Source organism: Callorhinus ursinus, unplaced genomic scaffold (assembly GCF_003265705.2).
Source record: "Callorhinus ursinus isolate GAN/ISIS: 27379988/994484 unplaced genomic scaffold, GSC_fseal_2.0 scaffold3, whole genome shotgun sequence".
Lineage (NCBI taxonomy): Eukaryota > Metazoa > Chordata > Mammalia > Carnivora > Otariidae > Callorhinus > Callorhinus ursinus.
Genome location: NW_027397065.1, coordinates 28208405 through 28233367, shown reverse-complemented (window position 1 = coordinate 28233367; position 24963 = coordinate 28208405). Strand labels below are relative to the sequence as shown.

At 41.9% G+C, this 24963-nt stretch overlaps 1 protein-coding gene across 9 annotated transcripts in view; it reads left to right on the top strand.

The window, feature by feature from the left end:
• The window catches only part of ZNF346 (zinc finger protein 346), a 70009-nt gene that overhangs the window by 23491 nt on the left and 21555 nt on the right, over window positions 1–24963 (top strand). For 7 of the 9 annotated variants that reach the window (XM_073889624.1, XM_073889616.1, XM_073889602.1 and 4 more), the window contains exon 1: window positions 15901–16104. The exons of the other annotated variants lie outside the window; for them this stretch is intronic. In XM_073889624.1, coding sequence (XP_073745725.1) covers window positions 15930–16104 — 175 coding nt within the window. In that variant the 5' untranslated portion in view covers window positions 15901–15929. Of the gene's footprint in view, window positions 1–15900; window positions 16105–24963 lie in introns of those variants that run through there. 9 annotated transcript variants of the gene reach the window in all.

The window sequence follows — 24963 nt, the reverse complement described above, 5'->3', positions numbered from 1 at the left end:
ATAAACAAACAAACAAACAAACAAATAAATAAATAAAATAAGCCAGTATAGAGACAGAAAGTACAATCGTGGTTGCCAGGGTTGGAGGAAGGGGGGGGAATGGGGAGTTATTGTTTAATGGCTATAGAGTTCCAATTTTACAAGATGAAGAAAGTTCTGGAGATGATGGTTGCACAACAGTATGAATGTACTCAATATCACTGAGCTGGACACTTAAAAATGGTTAAGATAGTAAATTTTATGTTATGTGTATTTTACCACAATAAAAAGAGTACTAGCCATAAAAAAAATAAGTGGACTATATTAAAATTAAGAACTTCTGTTCATCAAAATATGTAATAGATGAGTGAAAAGCAAACCAGAAGACTGGGAACAGGGACACCTGGGTGGCTCAGTTGGTTGAGAGGCTGCCTTCAGCTGAAGTCATGATCCCAGGGTCCCGGGATCGAGTCCTACATTGGGCTCCTTGTTCAGCAGGGAGCATGCTTTTCCCTCTCCCATTCCCCCTACTTGTGCTCTCTCTCTCTCTCTGCCAAGTAAATAAAATCTTTTTTTTTAAGATTTTATTTATTTATTTGAGAGAGAGAGAGTGAGAGACAGCACGAGAGGGAAGAGGGTCAGAGGGAGAAGCAGACTCCCCGCTGAGCAGGGAGCCCGATGTGGGACTCGATCCCAGGACTCCAGGATCATGACCTGAGCCAAAGGCAGTCGCTTAACCAACTGAGCCACCCAGGTGCCCCCAAATAAATAAAATCTTAAAAAAAAAAAAGACTGGAAAAGGATATTTTAGTATATACATATATATACATATATCCACAAAGGATTTGTATCCAGTGTGTTTTTGCTTGGAAGAAGAAGGCAGATAATCCAATAGAAAAATAGACAAAAGAATTAAACATGCACTGCACAAAAGAGGATACCAAATGGCAAATAAATCTATGAAAGGTAGCCAGCTGCATTAGTTATTATGTATGCAATACTCAACCACAGGCAATTTCATTACATCCCCACAACCAATGCTAAATGAAAAAGACAGACAATATCAAGTGTAGGTGAGGATGTAGAATAACTGCTGTGTAATTGGTAGAACTACTTTGAGAAATTGTTTGGTAGTTTCTACTGAAGCTGAACATATGCATACCATATGAGCCAGTGATTCCACTCCTAGGTGAATATGCATCTGAAATGAGTACTAAAGTTCATCAAAAGACATACAAGAGGGACACCTGGGTGGCTCAGTCGGTTAAGCGTCTGCCTTCAGCTCAGGTCGTGATCCTGGGGTCCTGGGATCGAGTCCCATATCTGGCTCCCCATTCAGGGGGGAGCCTGCTTCTCCCTCTGCCTGCCACTCCCCCTGCTTGTGCTCTCTCTCTCTCTCTGGCAAATAAAATCTTTAAAAAAAAAAAGACACATACAAGAATATTTTTTTTTAGATTTATTTATTTATTTTGAGAGAGTGAGAATGAGAGAGAGAGTACATGAGAGTGGGGAGGGTTAGAGGGAAAAGCAGGCCCCTCGCCGAGCAGGGAGCCCAATGCGGGACTCGATCCTGGGACTCCAGGATCATGATCTGAGCCGAAGGCAGTTGCTTAACCAACTGAGCCACTCAGTCGCCCCTCATACAAGAATATTGATAGCAACAGTTTATATAAAAGCCAAAGGCTAGAAACAAATCAAATATCCATCTGTGGTACAATAGGTAACTTATTTGTGTAATATTATACAATAGAATACTATGTAGTAATAAGAGTGAACAAACTACAACTACATGCAATAATTTTGATTAGTCTCACAAATATTAGGAAAGAAAAAGCACACACACACACAAACATATGGTTCCATTTACATAAAGTTCAAAAACAGGAAAATTTAATTTATGATGTTAGAAGTCAGGATAGTCACTATCCCAGGGTAGATGGTGGTGGTAGTCATGGGAACGTGGCACAAGAAAGACTATTTTGGTGCTGGTAATGTTCTGATTCTTGATCTTGGTTCTGGTTACACCAGAGCATTCATGGTATGAAAATTAACCAACTCATATATTTATCACTTGTGCACTTTTCTATATGTATATCATACTTCAATAAAAATTGGGATGCCTGGGTGGCTCAGTTGGTTAAGTGCCTGCCTTCCGCTCAGGTCATGATCCCAGGGTCCTGGGATTGAGTCCCGTATCGGGCTCCTTGCTCAGTGGGGAGCCTGCTTCTCCCTCTGCCTGCTGTTCTCCCTGTTTGTGCGCTCTCTCTGTCTCTCTCTCTGATAAATAAATAAATAGATTTTTTTTTAAATGTAGTTAAAGAGTAAAAGAGGTTTACATTTTTTTTTAAAACTAAGGAAGATCTCTAGAGATATGTATAGGGGTCTCCCATTATATACTGTTAAGTAAAAAAGACCAAATACAAATCAAAAGGGACACAAAATAGATTAGTGGTTACCTAGACCTGGGAATGGGAATGGGAATGGAAATGATGCAAAAGTGCATAAGGTTTCTTTTTTTTTTAAGATTTTTTTTAAAGATTTTATTTATTTATTTGACAGAGAGAGACACAGCGAGAGAGGGAACACAAGCAGGGGGAGTGGGAGAGGGAGAAGCAGGCTTCCCGCGGAGTAGGGAGCCCGATGTGGGGCTCAGTGTGGGGCTCGATGTGGGGCTCGATGTGGGGCTCGATGTGGGGCTCGATTCCAGGACCCTGGGATCATGACCTGAGCCTAAGGCAGATGCTTAACGACTGAGCCACCCAGGCGCCCCAGTGCATAAGGTTTCTTTCTGGGGTGATGACAATGTTCCAAATACACTGTGGGTATGGTCATACAACCCTGTAAATAGACTAATAATCACTGAAGTGTACACTTTAAATGCATAAATTTTATGGTATGTAAATTAGGCCTTAATGAAGCTTTTTTAAAAAAAGATAAAATGTATATAGTATATTTTATATATAAGAAACAGTAGGAGGGGGGCACCTGGGTGGCTCAGTCGTTAAGCGTCTGCCTTCAGCTCAGGTCATGATCCCAGGGTCCTGGGATGGAGTCCCGCACCAGGCTCCTTGCTCAGTGGGAAGCCTGCTTCTCCCTCTCCCACTCCCCCTGCTTGTGTTCCCTCTCTCGTCTCTCTCTCTCTGTCAAATAAAATCTTTAAAAAAAAAAAAAGAAACAGTAGGAGGGAATTAAGATGTATATATATTTGCTTGTATTTGAAAAAAGAAATGATGAAAGGATAAATAAACAAAAATGATTACTTTTACAGAATAAAGGACAAAGGAGTTGGAAGAAGGCAGGAATGGGTAAAAGGCAATTTTGACCTCTGGATTGTGTGTATGTTTCACCTAGCCAAAAAAAAAAAAAATCAAAAAACAAAACCCTAATTTTTAAAAATTCCTTAAGTTGAAAATAAATAGAAATTAGTCAACTAAAGTGAGTATCAAATTGGTAACCACATAAAGAAAAGATTTACTTCAAGGACTTTAGAAAACAGTATTTTGACTGCACATCCTAAGTGGGACACAATCCAAGAACAAAAAGATATATAAAGAAATTTTAAACTTTACTCAGCACTTAAATTATTTGTAGTAATTTCAGATTTAACATTTTAGACTTTGTTTTATATTTTAGGTTAAAGCAAAGAAATAATTATGTTAATGATATTAGGTATCAAACTTTTCTTTTTTTTTAGATTTTATTTATTTATTTCTCAGAGAGAGGGAAATAGCAAAAGCAGGGGGAGCGGCAGGGAGAGAGAGAAGCAGACTCCCCGCTGAGTAAGGAGCATGAGGGACTCGATTCCAGGACCCTGGGATCATGACCTGAGCCAAAGGCAGACGCTTAACCAACTGAGCCACCCAGGCATCCCAGGAATCAAGATTTTCAAAGAAAGACATTTATGTGTATAATTTTGAAATCAAGAAAATGAAATGAAATGAAAACACCCTAATGTTAAACCTGAAAGGAAAATACCAATATGAACTAATTATTTTAATTTGTATCTTTAAATGCTATCCACCAAAATGGACTAGAAGCTATGTCTCCCCATTAACAAAGGGTTTTCAATCATCCACGTTGTAATGTCTTAATATTCCCCACTAAAAACGAACAAACAAACAACACTGGGCTCCTTAGAGGAATGGTTGAATCAAGGTCTGGCACATGGAAAGTACAAGATGAGCCTAGACTATCTCATTTGTGCCAGAAAGCAAATAAGCTTCCAAAGATTTATAGGGTGATATCAAAAGGACCAAAATTAAAAAAAAAAAAACTATCGGAATGAAAGATCAATCCATAGCCAGAGTCATAAAAAACTGAGGTTCAACTAGAATAATAATTCCTTTCCCCTTCGCCCTCTTCCATTCCCTCCACTTCTTTCCCCCTCTTTTCCTGAACAATTAAGTTCTAAAGCAATAAGGTGGTGTAAAAAAGAAAGGCATTTGTCCCTGGGATGGGAAGAGCTACAGTGGCCCAGAGCATAATGAAGCCCCAGGGGTAAGGAGAACATTCACATGGGAGAGTTGCCAAGAGTGGGGAGTAGAACCCAAGTGGGATAAAAAGAACATCCTGCAGAGCAGCCACCTAGCAAGAGTATCAGAGCCTGGGCAGTGTAAGGAGCTTGTCCACATAGGGGGCCAGCCCAGCTTAAGAAGTGAGAGCCTGAATGGAGTAAGGAAGCTTTCTCTATGAAGGGGTAGCCCTTTTTGGGGTGTCAGAGTCTGAACAGGGTAAGAAAAGGTGATCCAGAATGGGATGCCATAGCTGTGTCTACTGAGAGGGCCAGAGAGCAGCACCACCCCAGTGACAATGAGCATACCTAGAGCCTAGTCTATGGCTTCTAAATACTGTTCTCCACTAAAACGATCCAGGACTCTTTGGGAAAATGACTGATTCTGTTCCATTATATGGCTGGGGCAGGTAAAGTATGAGATGAGCCTGGAGCATCTTGTTCTGCCAGAAAGCAAAGTATATAAGGAATGGTGAGGGGGCACCTGGGTGGTTCAGTTGGTTAAGCATCCAACTCTTGATTTCAGCTCAGATCGTGATCTCAGGGTTATGGGATTGAGCCTGCATTGGGCCTACAGTCAGTGGGGAGTCTGCCCCTTTCTCTTTCCCTCTCCCTACCCACACTCTTGTGCGCGCACATGGGCACACACTCGCACACGTGCTCTCTCTCTCTCTCTCAAACAAATAAATAAATCTTAAAAAAAAAGAAAAGAAATGGTGAGGAACCTGAGAAAAGGAAATGGAAAATAACAAGTGTTGGCAAAGATGTGGAAAAACTGGAACCTTCATGTGTTGCTGGTGGGCATGTAAAATGGTATAGCTGCTATAAAATATAAAACAGTATGGGGCGCCTGAGTGGCTCAGTCGGTTAAGCAGCTGCCTTCGTCTTAGGTCATGATCCCAGGGTCCTGGAATCAAGTCCCGAGTTGGGCTCCCTGCTCAGTGGGAAGCCTGCTTCTCCCTGTGCTGCTGCTCTGCCTACCTGTGCTCTCTCTCTATCTCTCTGTCAAATAAATAAGTAAAATCTTAAAAAAAAAAACAATTCCTCAAAGAGTTAAACATAGAATTTACATATGATTCAGCAATTCCACTTCTAGGTATATATCCAAAAGGAGTGAAAGCAAGGATTCAAACAGATATTCGAACACCAATGTTCATAACAGCATTATTCACAAAAGCCAAAAGGTGGAAGCAACCAGTATCCACTGAATGATGAATGAATGGGTACACAAAATGTGGTATATATATGTATATGTACGTATATGTATATGTGTGTGTGTATATATATATATATACAGACAATGGAATTTTATTCAGAATTAAGAAGGAAGGAAATTCTGATACATAATACACCATGGATGAACCTTAAAAAACATATGCTAAGTTCAATAAGCCAAACACAGAAGGACGAATATGATATGATTCCCCTTATATTAAGTACCTAGAATAATCAAATTCATAAAGACAGAAAGTAGAAGAGTAGTTACCAAGGGCTAAGGGGAGTGGGGAATGGAGAGTTACCATTAAATGGGTACAGAGTTTCAGTTTGGGATGATGAAAAAGTTCTGGAGATGGATGGTAGTGGTGGTTGCACAATAATGTGAATTACTGAATGCCACTGAACTGTACACTTAAAAATGGTGAAATTGGTAAATTTTATGCTATGTATATCTTACCAGCATTTTATTTTTTTAACAATTTTCTTTATTTGAGAGAGAGAGAGAGAGAGAGAGAGAGAGAGCGAGCGCGCGCGCGCAGGCGCTCGTGCAAGTGGGGGAGGGAGTAGGGAGGGAGGAGCAGAGGGAGAGGGACAAGCAGACTCCCCCTCTGAGCAGGGAGCTCTGACGCTGGGCTGGATCCCTGGACCCTGGGATCATGACCTGAGCAGAAGACAGATGCTTAACTGAATGAGCCACCCTGGTGCCCCACCAGCATTTTTTTTTTTTAAGATTTTATTTATTTATTTGACAGACACAGCGAGAGCAGGAACACAGGCAGAGGGAGCGGGAGAGGGAGAAGCAGGCTTCCCGCCGAGCAGGGAGCCCGATGCGGGGCTCGATCCACCAGCATTTTTAAAAAAATTTTAATGAAGGCAAGTCAGAACATTTTCTGACAACCAAAAGCTGAGAGAATTCATCAGGAGCAGACCAGCACTACAAGATATACTAAATGGAATCTTAAGTGAAGGAAAATGAGCTAGATGGAGACATGAGACTGCAAAACAGAATGAAGAGGGGCGCCTGGGTGGCTCAGTCCTTAAGCGTCTGCCTCAGGTCATGATCCCAGGGTCCTGGGATGGAGCCCCGCATTGGACTCCCTGCTCCGCGGGAAGCCTGCTTCTCCTCTCCCACTCTCCCTGTTTGTATTCCCTCTCTCGCTGTGTCTCTGTCAAATAAATAAATAAAATCTTTAAAAAAAAAAAAAACAGAATGAAGAATACCCAAAACGGTGACTAAGTTGGTAAATATAAATGAATACTGACAATTTAAAGCAGCAAAAATAATGTCTTGTGGAATTTAAAACAATACATTGAAATAAAATATATGACAACAATAACACAGGAAGCAGAAAGTATTAAGAGTTAAACAATTTTAAAGTGCTAGCATTATTCAGGAGGTGTGGAAAATAAGAATTTAGTGTAGACTGTGATGTGGTAAGGATGCATATTATAATCTCTAGAGCAACCACTAAAAGAATAATCAAATAATGATCAAATATCTGAATAGTTAAATAACAATAAAAAATAAAGTATAAAAAACAGGATAAGAAAATATTGTTCAAACCAAAAGAAGAAAAAAAAAAAAAAAACCAGGAGAATAAAGGAACAAAGAACAGATGGAGTGAACAGAAAACAGCAAAATGGTAAAAATAAACTCACTATATCAGTAATTAAATTAAATGGAAAGGGGCCAAACATTCTTGTAAAAGTAAAAGAAAAAGACCATCAGACTGGATTTTAAAAATTCAACTATATGCTATTTACAGAAATGTATTTTAAATATAACGTCATCAAGGTTAAAAGAACACAAAACAATGGGATGTAAAAATATGTACTATGTAAATACAAAAAAGAACTAGCTCATAAAAAAATTAAAAAAAAACTAGCTCAGCTAAATTAATATCAGATAAAGTAGACTTTAGATAATACGTATTACTAGAGATAAGGAGGGGCACTTCACACTGATAAAAGTGTCTAACTGAAAAATATGACTTTCCTATTATATATTCAGAAATAAAATAGATGAAGCAAAAAAACAACAGAACCAAAAATTGAAGTAGACAAATCCAGTCACAGTTGGAGATTTGAAGACACACACCCCCACCTCAGTAATCAATAGAACTAAAGAAACATCAGTAAGAATACAGAAGATCTGGATACACTATCAACCACATTGACATAATTGAATATTTATATGATACTATACCCAACACCTGCAAAACACACATTCTTTTCAAATACAAATGGAACGTTCACCAAATAGACCATATGCTGGGCTATAAAACAAATTCCAAGATTTCAAAAGACTGAAGTCTTACCGAATATGTTCTTTGATCACAATGGATTAAATTAGAAATTAACAATAAGAAATCTAGAAAAGCCCCAAATATTTGGAAATTAGCAACTCATTTATACAATGTTCAAGATTAGACAAAACTAATCTGTAACAATAGTATTCAGGATGATTCCTTTTGGCTGAGAAGAAGCACAGTGAGCATTCTGGGACTTGAAATGTTCTATATCTTAATATAGGTAGTGACTATACAGCTGTATTTATATATAAAAATTTATTCAAGATTTGTACTTGTATACTTTATTCCATGTAAGTTATACCTCAATAAAAAAGTAAATCAGAAAAAAAAGAGACACATTAAATTCTCTTACCTAACAAAATATCTAGTTCATGGAGGATGCTTAATAAATGTTTGATGAATTAAAAAACGAAAGAGATAAAGAATAGAATGAAAAGGCCTACCACACATCTAATACCATTTACACCTGCTAGATTGGCAAAAGATAAAGAAGTCTGACAGTACCAAGTGCTGGAGAGAATGAAAATCAATAGGAACTCTTACACTTTGCTGATGAGAATATAAATTGATACAACCACCTGAGAAAACAATTTGGCATTAGCTTGTAAAGTACAACATTCACATACCCTACCGACTGGGACTCAATTCCTAGGTGTATATCCTAAGAAACTCCTGTCCAAGTGCACCAGGAGTTAAGTATAAGAATGTTGCGGTACCTGGCTGGCTCAGTCAGTAGAGCATGCGACTCTTGATCTCAGGGTTGTGAGTTCGAGCCCCACATTGGGTGCAGAGGTCACTTTAAAAAACTAAAAATATTAATAAAAAAAAACAATGTTAATAGTAACCCTGTTCATAATAGCAAAAACTGAAACATCTCAAATGTCCCTCAACACTAGAACAGATAAATCAATTATGGTACATTCACATAACAGAATATTATCACACAGTGAAAAATGAATGAACTAGGTGCTGGGTTGGCTCAGTAGGTAGAGCAAATAACTTGATCTCAGGGTTGTGAGTTCAAGCCCTACATTGGGCATGGAGCCTACTTAAAAAAAAATGAATGAACTATAGTCACTTGCAAGAACATGGATATTAGACACTTAATGCTGAGGGTTGCCTGGGTGGCTCAGTTGATTAAGCATCTGCCTTTGGCTTGGGTTGTGACCCCCCTGGGATCGAGTCCCACCTCAGGCACCCTGCTCAAGTCTGCTTCTCCATCTCCTACTCCCCTTCCCCACTACTCATTCTCTCTCTCTCTCAAATAATTTTTTTTTTAAATGTCGAGTGAGGGCACCTCGGTGGCTCAGTTGGTTAAGCGACTGCCTTCGGCTCAGGTCATGATCCTGGAGTCCCAGGATCGAGTCCCGCATTTGGCTCCCTGCTCAGCAGGGAGTCTGCTTCTCCTTCTGACCCTCTTCCCTCTCATGCTCTCCAGCTCTCATTCTCTCTCTCTCAAATAAATAAATAAAATCTTTTAAAAAAAATGTCGAGTGAAAAAGGGGTCACAGAAAAAATACAGAAGTATGATACCATGTTTATGAAGCTCAAATGCAAGCAAAATTAATGTTGTTTAAGCATATACATAATTTTTTTATTTTTTTTTAAGATTTTATTTATTTATTTGACAGAGAGAGAGAGAGAGCACGAGAGCAGGAACACAAGCAGAGGGAGTGGAACAGGGAGAAGCAGGCTTCCTGCCAAGCAGGGAGCCCGATATGGGACTTGATCCCAGGACGCTGGGATCATGACCTGAGCCGAAGGCAGACGCTTAACGACTGAACCACTCAGGCACCCCATATATATAATTTTTTTAAAGATTTTATTTATTTATTCGACAGAGAAAGACACAGCGAGAGCAGGAACACAAGCAGGGGGAGTGGGAGAGGGAGAAGCTGGCTTCCCGCGGAGCAGAGAGCCCAATGCAGGGCTCGATCCCAGAACCCTGGGATCATGACCTGAGCCGAAGGCAGACGCCTAATGACTGAGCCACCCAGGCACCCTGATATACATAATTTTTTAAAGCAAGGAAATTAAAAACACAAAATTCAGAATAATGGTTAAGAATAGGTGGGGTGAGGGCCACGCCTGGGGGGCTCAGTTCGTTGAGCATCCAACTCTTGATTTCAGCTCAGGTCATGATCTCAGGGTCCTGGGATGGAGCCCCACATTGGGCTCCACACTCAGTGGAGAGTATGCTTGAAGATTCTCTCCCTCTGCCTCTACACTTCCCCCAACTCATGCACACTAAAATAAACAAATCTTTTGAAAAAAGCGGCGGATGGGGGAGGCACCTGGGTGGCTCAGTTGGTCAGGTGTCTGACTCTGTTTCAGCTCAGGTCATGATCTCATGGGTCATGAGATCAAGCTCTCATCAGGCTCTGCACTTGGCGGGGAGTGAGCTTGAACATTCTCTCCCTCTGCCCCACCCCCCTCACTCTCTCACTCTCAAATAAATAAATAAATAAATAAATCTTAGGAAAAAAAAAAGAATAGGTGGGGTGATATGGAGCACCTGGGTGGTACAGTTGGTTAAGTGTCCAACTCTCAGTTTTGGCGCAGGTCATGATCTCAGGGTTCCCCCATCCCCTGCTCATGCTCAAGCACACACACTCTTGCTCTCTCTCTCTCTCATATAAGTAAATAAACCTTAAAAAAAAAAAAAGAATAGGTGGGGTAATAATGTTCTAGTTCAGATTGGATGATGAATTCATCGGTACTCATTATATTATTACTCTTTATAAGTTATATGTAATATTTTATATGCATTAAATGATAAATTAACATTTTTTTAAAGGAGGAAAAGGTGGTAGAAAGTTATAGAGGCATGGAGAAAGGAATTGTTTACTTCTTCCTAGAGGAAGAGGAGAAGTTAAGGAGAATTTCATTTAGTAGATATATCAGGGGTCCCATGAGCACCCAGGTTCGATGACTGACTCAAGGACTCAGGATTCAGTATACAGTTGCATTCATGGCTATGATGCATTACAGCCAAAGAATACAAAGCAAAATCAACACCAAAGTACATCAAATGGACAAGACAAGATAGTAGAAGGGCATTAAAGGCAATGGGAACAGTACATGCAAAGGCAAAGAGCTATGAAAGGATGCCCCAGCCAGGAAACAAACCACACTGCTGAAAAGTCCTTTCAGTATGGCCGAGCACAAGGTGCCTGGGAGAGTATCAGAAGGAGGGAATGGAAGGGGCACCTGAGTGGCTCAGTCAATTACTGCCTTCAACTCAGATCATGATCTCAGTGGGGAGTCTGCTTCCGGTCTGTCCCTCCCCCTCTGTCCCTCATCCTCTGTCCCTCCCTCTCTGCCCCCTCTACTCCTCCTCTGCCCCTCCCCCCTCCTGTTGCTCACACTCCCTCTCACTCTCTCTCAAATAAATAAATAAAATCTTTTAAAAAGAAGGGAGTGGAGAGGGAAGGAGAAAGACTTTATAATGCGCCTCTTATACCACAGTAGGACATTTTAACTTTTTAACTTTCTCCTATGAGCAACAGGAAGCCATTAAATATTGTCGGTCAGGGAGTATAGTACAGTGCCTGGCTATAATAGACAGCTTTTTTCCTCCAAAAATTAAGATGTTGAAATCCTAACCCCCAATGTGATACTATTAGGAAGTGGGGCCTTTGGGAACTGATTAGGTGATAAGGGTAGAGCCCTTATGAATCAGATGAGTGCCCTTATGAAAGAGACCCTAGAGAACTCTCTCACCCCTTCTGCCGTGTGAGGACAGAGAGAGAGAAGATGGCTGTCTATAAACCAGGAGGACAGCTTCCACCAGAGACCAGATACCAGATCTGCCAGTACTTTGATCTTGGACCTTCCAGCCTCCAGAACTGTGTGAAATAAACTTGTTGTTTAAGCCATTTGGTCTATGGTATTTTGTTACAGTAGCCCAAATGGACAAAGATACTGACATATAATGTAGTAGGCCCAAAATAAAGCCTGTTGATTCAATGTGATTCAAGTTATTATACCAGTTCAAGATCTATACCGATTTCTTGGCAATCCTTCAGTGAAGATGACAGAGCTTCACTGGATCACTCTAGGGGTGCCTGGGTGGCTCAGTTGGTTAAGCATTTGCCTTTGGCTCAGGATCCCAGGACCCTGGGCTTGAGTCCCACGTCAGGCTCCTTTCTCAGCAAGGAACCTGCTTCTCCCTCTCCCTCTGCCTGCCGTCCCCCTGCTTGTGCTCTCTCTCTCTGTCAAATAAATAAAATCTTTTTTTTTTAAAAAGCCACTCTTATTTCCTTGGATACATTAAACTAAACTAAGTCACTTTGATCCATAAGCAAATGCACAATTAATTGAAACTGGTTCTAGAAATTATGGGATCTAAAACTCTAGATCTAGAAAAGTGGGGTTTAGCTTCACCAAGATGGAGACTAGAACCTAATATCAGCTTGTGAAATTATCAGAAAAATATAGCTTTCAGAATAAACTGGTAACAACTACCATTTACTTTGTGCCAGGCAATTTGGTAAGTAGTTTATGGAAATTATTTTGGTTAATCTTCATTTAAAGCAGGCATCATTTACTCATTTTACAGATGAAGAAGCAGACTTACAAATTTTAAATAATTTACCTAATATTGCATAGGTCATGACTGCAGAATGGAGCAGTTGACATCAAGCTGAGTATCTCATGACTTTAACTGACCACCTGTTTATGTCTGAGATTATTGGAGTTAATCCCAATCCTGCTCGGCTCAGACACTGTTGGGGTGTAAGACATCATGGCCATCCATTGCACTTCACAGGGCTCTGAACATCCAGCCCTCCTGCCCCAAGTGTGGCTCAGTAGGGCCTGGAATAGTTGGGAGTCCCTGGACCACCACTGGGGTGATGAGAAGCTGCCTTATCTGTTTAGTCTAACTTGCCATACTGATATGCTCATTTTTTAAGTGGGCTGTGACATGGAAAAAGTTGGAAAGCTCTTACCTGAATCTAATTCTCCTTTGCCTCCTCAAAACCCTCTAGAAATCCCAATCCAGTGATCAGCAAACTCCCCTACACCCTCAACCTGTCCTTGGAAAGTCACTGATTTAAAACCTGGCATGTCCTGAAGACAGTGCTTCCCTGCAGCCCTGAAGACACTTTATAAAATGACCCATCTTGAGCAGTGGACTAGGACTGCAACAAAGATGTGCGGGGGGGTGTGTTGTGTGTGTGTGTGTGTGTGTGTGGTCATCATCCCTGCCCCCTCTCCCCCGCCAACATAGCTTTGTCACAGTTTTCCTCAAGAGGAAACCCTGCTGTTTTGGACCAATCTCAGATTCTGAGTCAAATAATGCTTGTACAAATCCTATTAGTAAAACCCGATTTACGGTTACTTCTAACAACTAGAGATGTGTTCACAGAGCTGAGAAGTAGAAAATCTCATGATAGCATTCACTGGAGAATAATCTAAATTGTTTTGAGCATCTAATCAGATCGGGAGTGAGTGAAAGAGGACTGTTTTTTGCTTCATTGTGTCAAATATATATGTTTGAATTCTGGGACTTTGACAAAAATGTCCTCTATAACTTTGGATTTCCAGCTGAATAACTCATGCTATGGAAATCTGGGCAACTAGAAACTTTCTTTAAGATAAATAAATAATGTATAGTCATTGGTTTTTAGGCTGGTCATCTGGTATTGGCAAAAGGACATGGATTTGCAGTCTGAGGTCTGGTGTTCAAGCATGGGCTCTGACATTGACTAGCTGTGTGATCCTGATAAAACCTTCACCTCTCCCAGTTTGTTTCTTTATTGTCAAATAAGAAAGAATCCTTCATAGGAGAACCAACCTAAGGATTAAATGTTGTAATGTATGCTAAAGTGCTTCATAAACTATAAAACACTGCACAAACATCATCTATTGCATTGTAATAGATGAATCAGGCATGAGGCCTGACAGAGCTGATGCACAATATTTATAATATTTATACTAGTATAAATATAATATTTATGATATATACTATATGTTATTATACATAATTATATATATAATTTAGTATAAATAAGTAAATTCTGCTGGTGAGCTGTGTCATCTCAGGCAAGAAACATCTCTGTCTCTACCTCTCTTTTGCCTCCTCTGATACCACTTCTCGCTATTCACTGGGCTCCAACCATACTGTCCTTTTTCCTGTTCTTCCAACACAGCAAGTTCACTCCTGCTGCAGGGACTTTGGACATGCTGTTCCCTCTTCCTGGAACATTCCTCCCCAGCTCTTTGCATGGTTTTCCACTTCTCATCAATCAGGTCTTAGGTAAAATGTCATTTCTTCAGAGGCTTTCTCTAACCACCCTGACTAATATTCCTTCCACATCATTCACCCAATACCTATTCTTGTTTTATTTTCTCCTTAGCACTTCTTACTATCTGTTGACTTATTATACTCTCCTCCACTAGAATAAAAATCACTATGCTAGAGTTTCCCCGTCTTGTTCACAACTGGATTCCAATGCCCAAAATAACATCTAACTCATAGTAAACTCTCAATACACATTTGAATAAATGAAGTTGAAATAAAGTATATCAAAAGTTTCATTCATTCAACAAATATTTTATATGTACCTATGAGAGCCCAGGCTCCATTTCAAGGTGCTGGGGATTCAACTGAGAACAAAACAAAAATCTCTGCTTTCTTGGGGCATGCCTACTAGTGGGAAAACAAACAAAAAACAAGGTAAAAAGTAAAAACATACTATATCTGATGATGTTAAGTGTTAAAGAGGGAAAAAAATAAAGCAGGAAAAGAGGACATGAAATGTGTGTGGAGGTGTTAAATTTTAGATAGGGTAGCCAGAGAATGAAATGAGAGGCTAAGCCATGAGGACATATGGGGGAAATGCATTCCAGGAGGTCAGGGTAACTGGGACAGTAATGAAGGTGTTGGAGGCTAACACAATAGGAGATGAGATCAGGGAGGTTAAGGGAAGTCAAACTGTAAAGGGCCCTTTGGCTAAACTAAGGACTTTGGCTTTTATCGAGAGTGAGATGGGAAACCGTTGGGAGAGTAGGAGCATCAGGGTATCATGATATGGTTTGTTATAAGAGGACTGCTGGGGCTGCTGTGCTGAAAATACCTGAAGGGCAAGGGAAAGGACCAGTGAAGCTACAATAACCTTAGCAAGAGATGGTGGCTCAGAAAGACTGGGGGAGGAGCTGTGGGGATGGAGGATGAAATTTCAGATTTGACAGTTTAAGGGGGAGGTCTGGGCTGGGAATTAGAACTTGAAACTCAAATGGTATTTATTATCAGAAGTAACCGAGGGGCGCCTGGGTGGCTCAGTCATTAAGCATCTGCCTTCGGCTCAGGTCATGATCCCAGGGTCCTGGGATCGAGCCCCGCATCGGACTCCTTGCTCAGCAGGAAGCCTGCTTCTCCCTCTACCTACCACTCCCACTCCCACTGCTTGTGTTCCTGCTCTATCTCTCTGTCAAACAAATAAATAAAATCTTTAAAAGAAGAAGAAGAAGAAGTAACCGAATCATGGAGATGGAGTCCTGGCTCTACCACATTCTAGTCGCAAACTGTTGAGTAAACTATTTTAGGTTCTGGGCCTCAATTTCCCTAACAGTAAAATATAGAAAATATTCCCACATAACAGGGCCTTCAAGAGAAGGAAATGAGAAGTGTCGAAGGCTGACGGTGAGCAAGGTGAGAACCTTGCACGAACCTGTACCGAAGGGAGGGGGCTGCTGTAAAGCCAGCGACTGACATAATTCCATAGTACTTATTCCGAGGTCCCCCAGCAGCGATCAAAACGAAGCGCCTGGGCCCGCACCGCAACGCGGTCTGCGGCGCCCAAACCTCGCGAGATTTGTTGGCCGGGCAAAGTCACCCTCCCACCCACATCTCGCGAGACTAAGGTTTATGAGAGGCTATCTGCCGGTTAGGGCTTGCAGGAAAGATGGAGTATCCCGCGTTGGGCACCGTGGAGGCAGCGGACAGTGGAGGGGCCCGGCCATACAACAGCTCCGAGGAGCGAGAAGGACGGGAACCGGACGGGCTGCGCTTCGACCGCGAGAGGGCGCGCCGCCTGTGGGAAGCAGTGTCCGGGGCCCAACCAGTGGGGAGGGAGGAAGGTGAGTCCCGGGACCTCAGAAGCAGCGAGTCTTTCACCCGCCCGCTCGTCTCACGGGGAGTGGCGGAAGCGCGGGGCGGGAACGCGGACCAGCCCCCGGGTCTCCGGTCACACCCCCTGGCGCCCGGCCCGCCCCCTTGCGTGACGCGCCCCGGGACTTCTTGACTCGTGCACCCCGGCCGGGCCTGGCTACCGTGGGCCAGCTCCCTTGAAAATTGAAGCCGCCGCACCACATGAATGAGGTCTCCGCGCTCAAATGGCCAAGGGCCTTCTCATACTCAGGACGCGGGGTTTTTTCCCCTTCCATTCTCACCCACCAGAGCACAGCTCTTCCAAAACTCCTATCCGTGCCTTCTCGGAGACCCACAGAGCCTTCCCCGCCAGACTCCTAGCCCTTGACCATTTCTCCCTGACTCTGCATCGTCCCTGTCTCCAGGTTCTTCCACCCCTTGTGTCGCTTGCCTGCCTTCTCTCATGCCCCACACTGCCAAGGACTCCAAAAGGCCTTCTTACCCTGTTCCTCCTGGCCTTGGTATCTTCAACCTGATTTACCCCTGTTTCTAGGTGTCTGGTCTCTACTACCTGGGTCTCTTTTATGAGGTCAGGGCCAGGAACTTGAGAAACTGGCTAGGGTATATTTTGGCTCCAGCTTCTTTGCATCCCACGCTTGTACAGAAGTTGAGAACAGGGTACACTGGGGGTCACTTCAGGGCTGAAGCTTCCCAGCTTGCTCTGCATTTGACCTGGCACTGGGTAAGATGGAGATAGAGGAGGATAGAAAGCGCTGGCCTGACCTGGTTGTGTGACCCCCTTTGTAGTCCTTAGGAGAGCTAGCTGCTTAACGCTAACCCAGAAGTACAAGAACTGTCTGGCCTTCTTTGCTAATCCTGTCAAGTAATCTGCAGTAAAATCAGATGGTTTGTTTGCTTGGTGAGCAGACTAATCTTGGAAAGTTTAATATGTTGCTTGTGAACTGATTGCCCTGGGATAAAACGGAATTTTAACCATACCCAAGGAAGATATATTTAAATTTGGGGTGGTACACAGCCCTATACCCTTGTGTATACTTCTCCAGTTTTAAAACTAGTCTAGTCTGACTCCTAAATTAATATGGGCTCTCTGTCTGCCTCATAATTTTGAACTTGTTTGGTACAAATCCCCCCAAACATATCCCAATTTCCTTTCACTAATTTGACAAACAGTCATTGATACCTGCTCAGTTCCCAGGACTGGCTGGGCATCAGAGCTACAGAGATGAGGAAGATACTGTCCTTGCCCTGGAGGGGTTTATAGTCTAGCCCAGGAAGCAGACACCAAAACAGTTTCAGTATAATATAATGGGTGCGGTGAAGAGGAATGTATAAGAGTTGGTTGTGCACAAAGAGGGAGTGACCTTTGTCCTTGAGGGACAGGGAGGGCATCCCCTAGACCTTGAAGCAGAGAACACAGCTGTGCTCTAAAAAGTGAATTGCTTATGTGTGTATGAATGTACAGTGTCACTTAGGACCCAGTTCATTTTCCTACTCTCCTTCCCTTCCAATATTTGTATGAGGTTTAGGTAGATACTTGTAACACCAAGTTCTGCTCACCTTGGTTTTCGTTTTGTTTTGTTTTTCTCTTAGCACTTTCATTGAGTTAAAATTTATATACCGTAAAATTCACCCATTGTAACTGTACAGTGCAATGATTTTTTAGTAAAAGTACAGAGTTGTGTTTTAGAATATTTCTATAGCTCCAGTTAGTTCCTTTGTGCTTGTTTACATTAAATCTCCACTCTTACCTCTTGCCCTAGGCAACCACAGTCCTCTATAAATTTACCTTTTCTGAACATTTCGTATAAACAAAATCATACAATAGGTAGTCTTTTGCATTTGGCTTCTTTTGGCATGTTTTTGAGGTCCAGCCAAGTTGTACTGTGTACTAGTACTTCATAACTTTTTGTTGCAAAATAGAATCTCATTGTATAGATCTTGATTTGTTATCCTTTGACAGTCTCTGCCTTTTGAGTGGGCTGTTTAGACGTTCACATTTAATTTCATTATTCGTATGGCTAAATTTACATTTTCCACTTTGCTATTTATCTCCTTTACATTTTGTTCTTTCCTTTCCCCTTTACTGACTTCTTTTGTATTAAGTATTTTTTAGTGGGCCATTTTAATTTCTCTGTTCATATTTTTTATACTTTCTTTTTTACTTTTTTATTTTATTAGTGCCCAAGGGACTACAAGATGCATCTTAACTCATCACAGTCTACTTCAAATTAATACTACCAACTTAATTCTGGTAAAATATAAAAACATTCCTCCCCCTCCTTTGTAGTATTATTGTCATGTATATTATTGTCATATATATTACATCGATTTATGTTATAAACCTAATTATTCAGTGTTGTAATTATTGATTTATACAATATGTCTTTCTTTTAAGATTTATTCAGTGGCTCAGTCGTTAAGCATCTACCTTCGGCTCAGATCATGATCTCAGGGTTCTGGGATCGAGCCCCGCATCGGGATCCCTGCTTGGTGGGAAGCCTGCTTTTCCCTTTCACACTCCCCCTGCTTGTGTTCCCTCTCTCGCTGTGTCTCTCTCTGTCAAATAAACTTAAAAAAATCTTTAAAAAAAAAAAAAAAATTTATTGGGCGCCTGGGTGGCTGAGTTGGTTGAGCGACTGCATTTGGCTCAGGTCATGATCCTGGAGTCCCGGGATCGAGTCCCACATCCGGCTCCCTGCTCAGAAGGGAGTCTGCTTCTCCCTCTGACCCTCTTCCCTCTCATACTCTCTGTCTCTCATTCTCTCTCTCTCAAATAAATAAATAAAATCTAAAATAAATAAATAAAAATGTTAAAAAAAGTTTTTTTTTAAGATTTTATTTATTTATTCATGAGAGAGAGAGAGAGAGAGAGAGAGAGGCAGAGGGAGAAGCAGGCTCCCAAGGAGCAGGGAGCCCGATGTGGGACTCGATCCCAAGACCCTGAGATCATGACCTGAGCTGAAGGCAGACGCTTAACCATCTGAGCCAGCCAGGCGCCCAAGATTTATTTATTTTAGAGAGAGAGAGAGAGGGCGGCACAATGGGGAAGGGCAGAGGGAGAGGAAGAAAGAATCTCAAGCAGACTCTGCTGCTGAGTGCACAGTCAGATGCAGGGCTCCATCTCACAACCTGGAGATCACAACCTAAGCTGAAACCAAGAGTCAGGCGCCCAACTGACTCTGCCACCCAGGCACCCGTATACAATATGTCTTTTATTTATTTTTTTTATAAAGATTTTATTTATTTATTGGACAGAGAGAGAGGGAACAGAAGCAGCGGGAGAAGGAGAGGGAGAAGCAGGCTTCCCGCTGAGCAGGGAGCCCGATGTGGGGCTCGATCCCAGGACCCTGAGATCATGACCTGAACCGAAGGCAGACGCTTAACGACTGAGCCACCCAGGCGCCCCTACAATATGTCTTTTAAAGAAATTAAGAGAAGAAATTAGGGGAAAAAAATATTTATAATGTCTTTTATATTAACCCACATATTTACCATTTCTGGTGTTCTTTTTTTCTTCCTCTGGATTCAAGTTACCACTTGGTACCACTTCTTTTCGGCTAGAAGGGCTTCCTTTAGTATTTCTTTTTTTTTTTAAGATTTTATTTTTTTATTTGTCAGAGAGAGAGAGAGAGAGAGAGAGCACAAGCAGGAGTGGCAGGCAGAGGGAGAAGCAGGCTCCCTGCTAAGCGGGGAGCCCAGTATGGGACTCGATCCCAGGACCCTGGGATCATGACCTGAGCTGAAGGCAGCTGCTTAACCAGCTGAGCCACCCAGGCATCCCTCCTTTAGTATTTCTTGTAAAGCAAACCTGCTAGCAGTGAATTCTCTCAGTCTTTATCTGGGAATGTCTTTATTTTGCTTTCAGTCTTAAAGAATAATTTTTTAAAATAACATCTTTATTGGGGCGCCTGGGTGGCTCAGTTGGTTAAGCGACTGCCTTCGGCTCAGGTCATGATCCTGGAGTCCCGGGATCAAGTCCCACATTGGGCTCCCTGCTCAGCAGGGAGTCTGCTTCTCCCTCTGACCCTCTTCCCTCTCGTGCTCTCTATCTCTCATTCTCTCTCTCTCAAATAAATAAATAAAATCTTTAAAAAAAATAAAATAAAATAAGATCTTTATTGATACATAATTCATATGCCATAAAATTCACCCTTGTAAAATATACAGTTCAGTGGTTTAGTATATTCACAGAATTGTGCAACCATCACCAGTAATTCCAGAACATTTTCATCACCCCAGAAAGAAACCCTGTACCCATTAGCAGTCACCTCTGGCAACTACTCATTCCCTTTCTGTTTCTATAGACTTGCCTATTCTGGATGCTTCATATAAATTGAATTGTATAATATGTAGCCTTTTGTGACTGGCTTCTGTCACTTAGCATAATGTTTGAAGGATAGTTTTGCTGGACATGGAGTTATTGGTTGACAGCTTTGATCTTCTCACTACTGTTATGTCACTGCCCTCTGGCTTTCATTGTTACAGATGAGAAGTTAATCAAATTATTCCACTATACATTATGAGTCATTTTTCTCTTGCTAATTTAAAGAGTTCCTGTCTTTATCTTTCTTTTTAAAAATTTATTTATGTATTTATTTATTTTAGAGAGAGAGAGAGCACAAGCAGGTGAAGGAGCAGAGGGAGCGAATCCTCAAGCAGACTCCTCACTGAGTGCAGAGCCCAACAAGGGGCTTGATCTCAAGACCCATGAAATCACGACCTGAGCCAAAACCAGGAGTCAGACACTTAACTGACTGAGCCACCCAAGCACCCCATCTTTATCTTTCAGTAGTTTGACTATGATGTATCTGGGTGTAGATCTCTTGGTATTTATCCTGTTTTGAGAGACTTGAGACTTTTTTTTTTTTAAGATTTTATTTATTTATTTGACAGAGCACACAAGCAGGGGGAGCGACAGGCAGAGGGAGAAGGAGAGGCAGGCTTCCCACTGAGCAGGGATCCTGATGCGGGGCTCGATCCCAGGACTCTGGGATCATGACTTGAGCTAAAGGCAGATGGTTAGCTGCCTAAGCCTCCCAGGTGCCCCAAGAGACTTGAGACTTGACTGTATGGATTAATGTTTTTCTTTAATCAGATACGGGGAGTTTTCAAACATTGTTTCTTCAAGTATTTTTTTTCCACTCCTTTCTCTCCTGAGATTTCCCATATATATTTGTTTGGTATGCTTTATGTATCCCACAAGTCTCTGAGGCTCTATTCATTATTCTTCCATTTTTTTTTCCTCTTCAGATTGAATGTTTCTATTGATCTATCTGCAAGTTCACTGATTCTGTCTTCTACTTTGATGTTGATTTTCTCTCGTGGATTTCTCGTTTTATTTATTGTACTTTCAGCTCAACTCTGCTTTTTTGTTTCATTTTTTGTTTTTTTGTTTTTGAGAGAGAGAGCAGGAAGCAGAGGGGGAGAGGGAAAGAGAGAATCTCAAGCAGGCTCCATGCCCAGCATGGAGCCCAATGAGGGGCTCAACCCCATGACCCTGAGATCACAACGAGAGCCGAAATCAAGAGTCAGACGCTTAACCTACTGAGCCACCTGGGCGCCCTTCAACTCTGCTTTATACGTGTTCTAAGTAGAATAATTTTAACACCACATCTCAGTACCATTACATTTGCTTTCTTCATGCCTTTTTTCTATGATAAAATTTGAGCTTTTCCAGACCATCAACAGTATGGATTCCCAAAATAGAAGTACTGAGGCTAAGTAATCTTAGTGGGGCTAACTGTTCAATTCATTCTTGTAGACCACCCTGCCCATTAGACTACATTGCCTAACACATCTGACCCACTGGTAGATGATATCCAGCTTGCTTTTACTAGGATCTTTTGTTGTATGCTGCTTTCTAACTGTAGCTGTACCTAGAAATCCACTACCTCCCAAAAAGCCATAATAAGCAGGCTACTAAATCATTTACATCTCTGAGGACCATCTTCACACAGAAATTGATGAATTTCTGTGGAGCTGAGTTGAAGAGTCTAAGGCCCCATATGGGGCCAAGGCAAGTCATTATAGATTAGCAGTGTTCACCATTAATTGGAATATAGGAGGTCGTTTAGTCACGCAGTGACCAGCTGTTCTGGCCCTAAGTATCCTAAGGCAACTTTAAGCACATTAAGTCACCTGAAGACAGTTGTAACTTATATTGAGGTATCATGATCATTTGTCTCCCAAATACTACTTCTCCTACATTCCTTAAGTTTATGAATTATCTTGCTTCTCTACACTAGTTCTCTCTGTCCATACTTTACTGACCCTGTGAAAATCAGCCCTGTGCTAGATCTCTCAGTCTCTGTCCTGTACATCTTCTGATTGGCTACAATATGGATACAAATCCAATCCTGCCAGTATCATAGGTTTGGAAGACAGAAATGCGGTGAAGATAATATTCCTATGACTTTTGGCTATTGTTACTATCAAGAAAGGTCATGGAACTATGAGATCATCCTCCATCAGTATTCCAGAATCCATTATCAAGCTTCAGAGGCTGAGATGTAGGTTCATTGACAATGGAAGCTTCTTACTTTCAGGAAGGTTGCAATGGAGGCCTCAAACTATAGCTTTCTGTGGAACAGAGACATTTATGAAGGCCCAACCAAGTACCTTCAGTGCCTTTCCAATGGTTTTCTAAGCATCTAATTTCTTATATCAAACCTGTCCCATTCTGGGGAGGTAGTTGGTAGTTGGATTAAAGTTGTAGATGGAGGGATTCCTGGGTGGCTCAGTCAGTTAAACGCCTGCCTTCGGCTCAAGTCATAATCCCAGGGTCCTGGGATTGAGTCCCGCATCAGGCTCCTTGCTCGGTGGAGAGCCTGCTTCTCCCTCTGTCTGCCACTCCCCCTGCTTGTGCTCACTTTCCCTCTCTCTGTCACAAATAAATAAAATCTTTTTAAAAATAAATAAATGAATAAAGTTATATGTGCATATCAGGGCAATAGAGACACACATTCAGGCCACCTTCTCAGAATTCTGATAATTTATGGAAGCTCTTTTTCCCAATGTGGACCTTAGCTTCCTCCAAACTTGTAAAACTCTCATGGTTCTTGTGGGTCAGGAATTTAGGAAGGGCTTGGCTGGACAGTTCTGTCTCAGGGCTTGGAGGGCTCCAAGACTCAGTCCCAGGACCTCTTTCCTTTTCCATCTACACTAGGCATTCTCTTCCAGTCCATAGCCTAAAGTATGATTGATATACTTAACGATTCTCAATTTATAATCTCCAGCTCTGACCTCTCCCTTGAGGTCCAGACTTGAATCTCCAACTGACTACTTGATATCTCTACCCATATATCTGATAGACCACTCATGTTTAACATAGCCAAAGAAAAGTCTTAAATTCTCCAAGGCTGTCATCCAGTTTTCATCTCATCTGTTCAGTTGCTCAAGCTCAAAACCTAGGAGCTATTCTTGACTCCTTCCTTCACTCCCCCACATCCAATCTAAGAAATTGCATATCAGATCTACTTCTGGAATGTAATTCCAAAGCCATACACTTTTCTCTATCTCCATTGCCAGCTTTAATTGGCATCCCCATACAGTCTGCTGACACAGTGATCAGAGTGATCTTTTTGAAATATAAGCCAGATCTTTTTGCCTCTCATGGCACTAAAAACAAAATCCATAGTTCAAATCATGGCTTTTGAGGCCATATATTCATTCAGCATGATCTGATAGGCCTCACACTGCCTCTCCAACTTTTATTTCCTACCACTTTTGTCTCATTCACCGTACTCTAGCCACACTGACCTCCTCTCCATTCCTTGAATATGCCAAACTCAATCTGCCTCAGAGACCTGGTGCTGTCTCAGGCTGGAACACTATTTCCCCCAGACCTCCTTATGGCTGATGCTTTATAAGATGGTCTTCACTGACTATACTGCCCCCATCATTCTCTACCACTTACTTTGTTGTTGTTGTTTAAAGATTTTTTATTTATTTATTTGGCAGAGAGACAGAGAGAGCACAAGCAGACAGAGCAGCAGGCAGAGGGAGAGGGAGAAGCAGGCTCCCCGCCGAGCAGGGAGCCAGATGCAGGGTTCGATCCCAGGACCCCAGGATCATGACCTGAGCCGAAGGCCGACACTTAACCGACTGAGCCACCCCGGCGCCCCCTCTTTTTTTTTTTTTTAAGATTATTTATTTATTTATTTTACAGAGAGAGCTACTTACTTTGTTTTCATAGCATTTCTCCCTCTGTCACTATTTTGCTTTTTATTTACTTTGTATTCTGTCTTGCTTGTTGATATGGCCTCAGTGCTGGCACATAGAAAGCATTCCAGGGGCGCCTGGGTGGCTCAGTCGTTAGGCGTCTGCCTTCGGCTCAGGTCATGATCCCAGGATCCTGGGGTCGAGCCCCACATGGGGCTCCCTGCTCCGCAGGAGGCCTGCTTCTCCCTCTCCCACTCCCCCTGCTTGTGTTCCCTCTCTCGCTGTGTCTCTCTCTGTCAAATAAATAAAATCTTTAAAAAAAAAAAAAAAAAGCATTCCAGATGCATATTTGTGGACTGTGTGGATATACTCCCTGAGGCTAGAGAGGTGCATTTCATTCATTCAGCAGATACTCACCAAGGCCCTGCTATGGGTCAGATACTGTACTAGATACTGGTATACAAAGTCATACATGGTCCCTGCCCTGTTTAGCCTTTGAGAGTCAGATTCTGAACATCTTTGAAAAAGAACCTCATCTTCTTTAATTAAAAAAAAGAAAATATCCAACATCTCCAGGTCAGGGGAGGATGACTGGAGTGTGACTCTTAACGGGCTTTGCATTTTGAGGATCTTCTCATCCTCCCTTTAAAATAAAAGCTCTGAGGGCG